General features: G+C 37.3%; 1 protein-coding gene across 1 annotated transcript in view; it reads left to right on the top strand.

The window, feature by feature from the left end:
- The first annotated feature begins 2,945 nt into the window (after window positions 1–2,945).
- Window positions 2,946–7,703, top strand: part of KLHL4 (kelch like family member 4) — a 103,155-nt gene continuing 98,397 nt past the window's right edge. Inside the window, exon 1 of the mRNA XM_026848455.1 lies at window positions 2,946–3,070. Coding sequence (XP_026704256.1) covers window positions 3,060–3,070 — 11 coding nt within the window. The 5' untranslated portion in view covers window positions 2,946–3,059. The remainder of the gene's footprint in view (window positions 3,071–7,703) is intronic.

Raw genomic sequence — 7,703 nt, 5'->3', positions numbered from 1 at the left:
GCAGGAAGGAGGAGAGTGAGGCTGGGACCAGAGATTCTCCTGCAGCCCGCGGGGAGGCCGTTGGAGCAGGTACCCACACTGCGGCCTGGAGAAGCCCCTGTGGCGGAGCAGGTGGGTATTTCCTCACAGGAACTCTGGCACAGGGGAAGGTGTGAGGAGAAAGGAGCAGCAGAGAGGAGCTGTTACAGTCTGACCCCAACTCCCCTTGCGCTGCTTGGAGGGTAAGGGGAAGGTAGAAGAGTTAGAAATGACAGAGTGAATCTGCACCTGGGAAAAATGGCAGATATGTGTGAGAGGAAGGGTTGCTTAAAATTGTTTCACACTAAGAAAATCCATTTTAATTGGTGATAAATTAATTTTACCCAAAAGAAGTCTGGTTTGCTCATAATGGTCCTTGGTAAGCAATCACCCAGTCTGACCTGACTCACAAGTTCTTTCATGATATTTTCTCCCTCTGTCCTGTTGAGTAAGGGAGCATGAGAGAGCAGCTGGGTGGGTGCCTGGCAGCTAGTCCAGTCAACCCACCACACTCTGCTAAGCTTCACTCCAGGACTTCAGTGTAACCCTCGTAAGTAGTGCTCTCCCTCTGGCCCTTCCGCACGTGGGTGTCAGCAGAGAACTTGCTGGTGCAGCTTCTCTCCTGCATTCTTCAGATGCTCCAAAACACTCACCTTCTTCAACAGAAAGTGGTCATACTCAGTTTCCTACTTCATATCAAGCATAAGATCCATGTTTCTTTCCTAGAGCAACCCACTTACAAGGGAAATGGTAGATGATAAAGTACACAACGCAAGGCTGCTGGTTTTGCCCTACCTTGCCTGCTTCCTATTGCCATAAATGAGCTAGGCAAAGAGGGATGAGGAATTAATTTTCATCCCCATAGCACTTGCTACCACATGCTGTAGTTATGTCAGGCAGATCTCCAGCAGTATCCATTATATTTTGTTCCCCTTTTTGCTAGAAACAGCAAATGACGAGTAAAGCAATGTACATTTGGAGATGTACTCTTTAATATTCCAGGTATTTTAGTTTAGCCAGCTTTTCCCCCAGACAGCAGCACTACTCAGTATAACTGAACAGTGCTGAGGCATTTTTACGCACACACTGCCTTGCTGGGTGTCTCAAAGGAACATTTTAATAAGTGTCAACTAGTTTTCATGATCCATCTCTAAATGTAAACTGTTAGGAAACTTAACAGAATGGCATCGGCTTCTGCTGTGCTGCTTCTGATATGTTCCTGCCCTCCCAGTAAATTCAGGTACAAACACTTCAAACAGTGGGAACCGAATAGTTATGATGGAGATTAAACAGAGATTGGCACTTTTCTTCTGGAAGTTCTGAGGCAAAGTAAGTTTTGTTTCCTAAATGCTATGGTGTTTTGGTTTTCCAATCAGGAAGAAAATTATAGTATAAAGTAGTAATTAATGTTTACTCTAGATGTCTACTCTGATTTATTATTGACGATTTATTACAACTGACTTCAAAGCATCTCTCCTGATTGAAATCGTAACCAACCAAACAATGAGCAGTAAAAATGCTATGTTTTGGTTCCTATTACATATTTATGATGCCAAATATAATGACTAATTTCAGAGTAGAGATTATCCATGCAAAATGATAACTTGAAACATATGGTCTACTATAGCCAGCAGATTATTTGCCATGCTATTTGTAGGCTGGGATGCAGAATCCTCTTTTGCTGTCAAGGTAAAAGTTCTGGAAATAGCAAAAAACTCAGTGGTGATCTAAATAGCTGAGATAATGGCACATACTCGTCAGTATAGTGGTATTTCCGTCCAACCTGAACCTTCTCTTGACCTTTATTTTTATAGGAAACCCAGAGCAGAAACATACAGAGGTGATGGTCTTCACCCAGCAGAAAACTGCTGGAGAGCAGGCTGGAAGCGAGATTGCTGCATCTCCATGTGCTCTGGCAGGTTATTTACTCTATGCAATAATATCTGGATAACAGAATCATCCAAACCACTCAAACAGCTCCTCTACTCTGCTGCTGAGTTAATCCATTTTTGCTTTCACCTTTCTTGCCATGTGAAGAGCTAACAAGCTGATTTAAATTTTGATGCTCCACAGCCAGCACTTTTATAGAAATAGAATGGGAAAACATCTGACAGCATAAAACACAACTGTGGTGCTATCTGTAAGCACACACAGCAGTCTGGTAAAAAGCACAGATGCTGAAATGTTCTATAGCCTAAATTCAAGTTCTTGGCTTTGTATGTCCTAATCTGGATTGGAGTCAATAATAATTGGGATAATAAAGTCAGGAAGAATAAAGGATAAACCTACAATACTTTGTGCTATATCTGAAAAAGAAATCCCCTTTGATAAAGAAATCTTTTTATGTCTGGGGTTTTAGACACCAGTCATCCAGATTGGGGAGAAAAATTGACTTTGTGCACTAGAGTTTTGTAAAGTAACAGCACATTTTGACTCTTGGGTCAGGACCCTCACAGATCTGGAAAACAAAAATGGTAATGAGAAACAAAACCTGTTAATAGTCACATGCACCCTCACTTTCTACATGTTTCATACATTCTGCAAAAGAGAGAGAATCAATGGAAAAGCATACAGAAATTTTTCAAAGCTTTTCAACCAGAATGGCATCTGATAGAGATTCCTGACCCTGTTTTTTAGCAAAATAATGTGACCCTTTCTTTTGGTCCTGGGAGCAAACAAATTTATTGCCAGCTGGCTCTGTTTGTGGGAGCTCTCTCCTCATGTTCAGGTTGAAACTGCTCACAAGAGAGCTGGAAGAGATGAGTACGTGAATTGATTGGAAGTGGGCTTCACTGGTGACATGCTACACTCGCAGCTTTGTTGCTTCTCAGCAGACTAGAATGAACTTGCTTTTCCTTATTAGTTTAGTAATACATGACAGTGGAAATGTCTCTGATTATATCTACGTGGTTATTCAGGACAATCTCACATACACTGTGGACATAACAGAGTCTGAATATCTCGATGTGAAGGAACTGCTACTCAAAAAACTTCTGACCTGAGCCAACCCGTTATCTGAAGAGACTCCCAAGCTCTGATGAATGTGTTCACTGTGAGTATTCTCTCATCAGTGGAGATGGATATAATTGTATGTATCTGACACACTCCTGATACTCTACGTCAAATCTCCAAAGAAAAGAGTGATAGTTGGGGAGGGATTATTTGCTGAGAAAGCAGCAGTCATTCTGACAAGTAAACTGTATAAAGCCACAGCTGCAGGACCCAGAGATGAAGCCAGGCATTAGGTGTCTTGAATACACCCAGCTCCACGTGCTCCCTCAGAGACTGGCAGGTTTGTAACATAATGGGCTGTCGTGTTGAATGGACAGTGATTAGAGGACCTGGTTAGAGGAGGCTAAGTCTTTACAGAAGGATAGTGTATGATTGTCCCAATGACCTTTGTGGACTGAGCCAGAACAGGACATAATTTTTTTTTAGAACTGTACCACTTTTATTACTGGCCAAATATGTATGAGTCAAAGCAATTAAGGCTCAATTTGCTGAGCTAAATAAATAAATAAAAATAATTACTTGAATCCTTATCATACACAATATGAAATTGCTATGTGATTAATTCAAATTTCCATAATCCTATTTTTCAATAAAAGTAATTATTTGAAGGTAACAGTTTCCATTAAAAGGAGTTGTGTTCAAATTCTTAATATGGTACCAGGAAACTATGAAACAGGCAAAGAAGTCAATTGAAATTCTTATGTTATTGAAGTGTTACCTATCTATGTAAGCATTTCAAGCATTATTATTGGTGTTTCACTGCTTTTTACAGAAATTCTGATCTAAACCACCTAAAACTGAACCTACATCTTAAAAATCCCAGCTCAGTGCCAATATTCAAATTCAGAACAGACTTCTCATATTCATAAAAAATATACAGAATATTACTAAACATTAAAATTTCACATTACGCGTCTAAATATCTTTGACATTTATAGGCAATCTAAATGACAAATGGAATTAGGCTCTAAACAAAGTCAGGGACATTACTTCACTTGGGTAAATTTTTTTATCTTGGCATTCTGCTTCCAATACATTTTTTTTTTTTCAAAAAGCCAAAAAGGCATAAGTACTTAAAAGAGGGATATTATCCTCCTTATCATTGTCTTCAAATATAGTTATATTGTGTTTTATATGTCATTAAAATATCATTAGAAAAAGCAATCTTTTTCTTGCAAATGTCTCATAAAACTAATTTCTAAAATCACATGAAGACAGCTGCATTCACTGTGTAATGGTATTTATTTTCATGATTATGGAAGTGCTGCATATTATGAATGCTACACTTATATTTCAAACATAACAGCCCTCCCCAAACTTGTGCAGTGAATTATAAAATGATCCAGCAGAGGGACCCCTTCAGTTAAAAATTAAAAAACATCTATGAACCAACCCTAGAATCAAAGCCCACAACGGTTTTATTTAGGCACACAGTCCCGGATAGTGCCTAAATGAGTAAAATCACACCAAGTGCAGCAATATTTCTGATACAAAGCAGAGAGGTTTAAAACGTAAGAATAAATCCTCTTCGCCTTCATACATTTCCAATAAAAAGATGTATAAGGTTACTTTCCTATGTGAGATTTTTAAGAGTACCATTCAATTACGTATTATTTGGGCTGACTGGTACCACCATCCCCAAGTTGCTAAATAACACTATGTCAGTATTAGAGGTGAGAAAATTAGCTAGAAAAGCTATATGTTGTTACTGAGCAATAAAATAGGAAACAGTGCCACGGCAGAAGCAGAAATTAACATAAAAAATGTCTCTTCCTTATTTAAACCATTTCTTTCCTTAGAATTAAACAGGGTATCCATCGGAATTTGACCATATGAAAATCTCAAACTGAAGTAGCACAGAAGAAACGTCTGAATTCATAAAGCGTCCTGTAACGGTGGAATTGAAGCATGTTGATGACTGGTACTGAAATACATATATTTAGATAATATGGTTCTGAAGCAAACACTTCCTAAATGCATCTTTAATTTGAGGGGAAATTTTATCAGGAAATGTATCTTTTGCAATAGTTGCCATGGCAGCTTACCCAGTCATGCTGTTGTAGAAATGATTAATTTTTCACATTACAGGAACTTGTTATTTTATAACTTTCTGCTTTTTATTCTTAGATTCTGTGAACTCCCAGAATATTATTTCTATCTATTCAAAAGGGGTAAAACCTTTGTAACCCATGTTTATTCACACTGCAATATGACAAAACCCCATGCTTCTAGAACATTCATTCATTCAAAAAAAAAAAATTGTAAGCTATGAAATTCTGCTAATGCAAATTCAGAAAAGATAGCTTATTGTACTGCCCGCTTCACAGTGCTTTACCATGTTCTAAGCTACTGACTACATGTAAAATGCTGCTTTACAGCATGGGCCATACCATAGATGTGGTATTACATCAAGACTGAAAAGTACATCAGGTTCCACCCACTACAGATTTAACCAGGTTGTATTTCTTTCATAGCACTCAGAGATGGTTTTGAGACACAGAATAGCTGGGGGAAAAAACATTTTGTTTTATAATCACTATTACTGTTTCATAAATTAGGTCACTTACACATAAAAAGGTAGTCTGGAATCTGTAAACCCCTTACCTTTCAGGGTATGCCTCTCATTAACAAACAAAATTCACAATCCAGCAACTTACTGTGATTAGACAGGCAACTGATGACAGGCTTTGAACCTATTTATTAATGATGATATAAAAAGACCCATTTTTCTGAATGTAACAGCAATATTATAATAGCAAGACACAAAGAAGCCATTTCCCTGCACACAACATATTACTGTCCCTGTGCCTGTTGTCTAAAAATTAATCTCCTTCCTCATCAGGCTGCCTTGAAGCTTCCTTCCTTCTCTTGCTGCAATTCTCACCCATTCCCTTACGTTATCTTAATAACTCAAGTCTTTCTTCAAACATTCTTACACGTGCATGGCCTTGCATCATAAAGTGGTTGTCAGGCTATTACCATAAAGTGATTATATTTTTTTCAATTTTTCATCAATTTTGATGGACATGTACAAATTTACCTAAAGTTGAAAAATCATTTGGGGAAATAATTTTTTAATTAAGTATGCCAAGATGATGGAGAAGCTTATAAATGTATCAGAATAGCAACATGGGAAATAACAGAAAATAGTTCGCAGAGCATTATGTTATGACAAGACACTACTGATAATTTTTCATGATAAAATTTTCATTTAGTGTTTCAACAAAAGAGACAACTTAAACATTAAAAATAAATGTTCTCTATTCACAGGCTATCTTAATCTCTAATTTTCACATTCCTAATACTGCTAGAAAGAAATGAAATCCAATTGTATCTACCAATACATACACGGGATATTTTTTTTCCCCACATAAGCAATGTGATGATCACTATCACACTGAAGACAGATGGCAGATGCTAATTTCTACCCAGTTGACACCAGAGCGAGTTTTTGATCACCATCTAGAGAAAGAATACAACAACTTGTAAATTAGTTTGAAAGCCTCATTAGATGACCTGAATTTGCTGGGCAGAGAGCATATGGTCAGAAAAATAGGAAGAAATTAAAAGCTATGGGATTACTTTTCCTGTAGTCCCAAATCTGACTATTTGAATCTATCTCAGTATTTCTATAGAGGTTTCTTCACTCATATATATATATATAAAGGTGAGTAACTGTGAAGCTTAAGAACTCTAAACAGTGTGTATGTATATATCTCAGTATCTATGTATCTCTCTCTATAAAACTATATATATTAGAATCTCCACCCACGTTTCTAATTCTTAAGTTTTACAGCACCTCAGTAGTAATAGTGGCTAAATTTCTTAGCATTTTGGGATTACAGAGACTCCTCGCTGGTCATTTAAAAACGCTACATTTCCGAAGCGCACTGTTAAAAGAAAGGGAGGAAAATACAAATTCAGAACTAAAGGTCTATAAAATATTTCTCATTTTTTAAAGGTTCTGGTCTGACTGCACTTCATTGCCGAACACTTCAGATTTGCAGTAGTGCCCAGCTCTACTGCATAGAAAATATATGCCACATCTCATTTACTAAAAACTGAACTCACAGTACATCAATATGCTTGAAGACCGTATCAAACACTGTAGCATAGATATAACAAACTTACTTCCAAATGCACTTAAATATGGAATTTCTTCCTGTACATTATCTCTACTATAGAGCTGTCCCTACTATAAAGCATTTATACCAGAACATTACTTTCTATCTCTCATCAGCAGGTGGCTTCCTTCTGTTAAAAGTTCAAGAGCTTAGTCCTACAAGGCATGAAATATTCAACCAAATGGCCTTTATAAATGCCAAAAATTTGCTTTAACTAGCAAATAAAAAAAATGTTAAAATATATTAATACTGGGAAAAAACTGGGATAGAGCAAGTATGAAATCTCAGGTTTGTTTCTTAGAAAAGTCAGTTGTAATGTATTGTATTCTCCCAACCTGAGAATCTAAAATGCAGTTCTAACTCCTTTTGCGTAGGGTGCATAAAACACGTTTAACATACTGCTGTGAGATGGATAAACAGTATATTCAGGTAGACAGGCATCAGTACAGAATCAAGACCCAATGTAATTCCCCCAGCCTACTCAGTAAAGCTTTTGCAGGAACGATTTTGGATATTGTGTTTCAGGAGGGACACGGAGAATGTCTAGAG

This window comes from Athene cunicularia (assembly GCF_003259725.1).
Source record: "Athene cunicularia isolate RWA chromosome 4 unlocalized genomic scaffold, athCun1 chr4_part3, whole genome shotgun sequence".
Classification (NCBI taxonomy): domain Eukaryota; kingdom Metazoa; phylum Chordata; class Aves; order Strigiformes; family Strigidae; genus Athene; species Athene cunicularia.
Note: the sequence above shows the minus strand (reverse complement) of the source record. Positions and strands in the feature narration are given on the sequence as shown.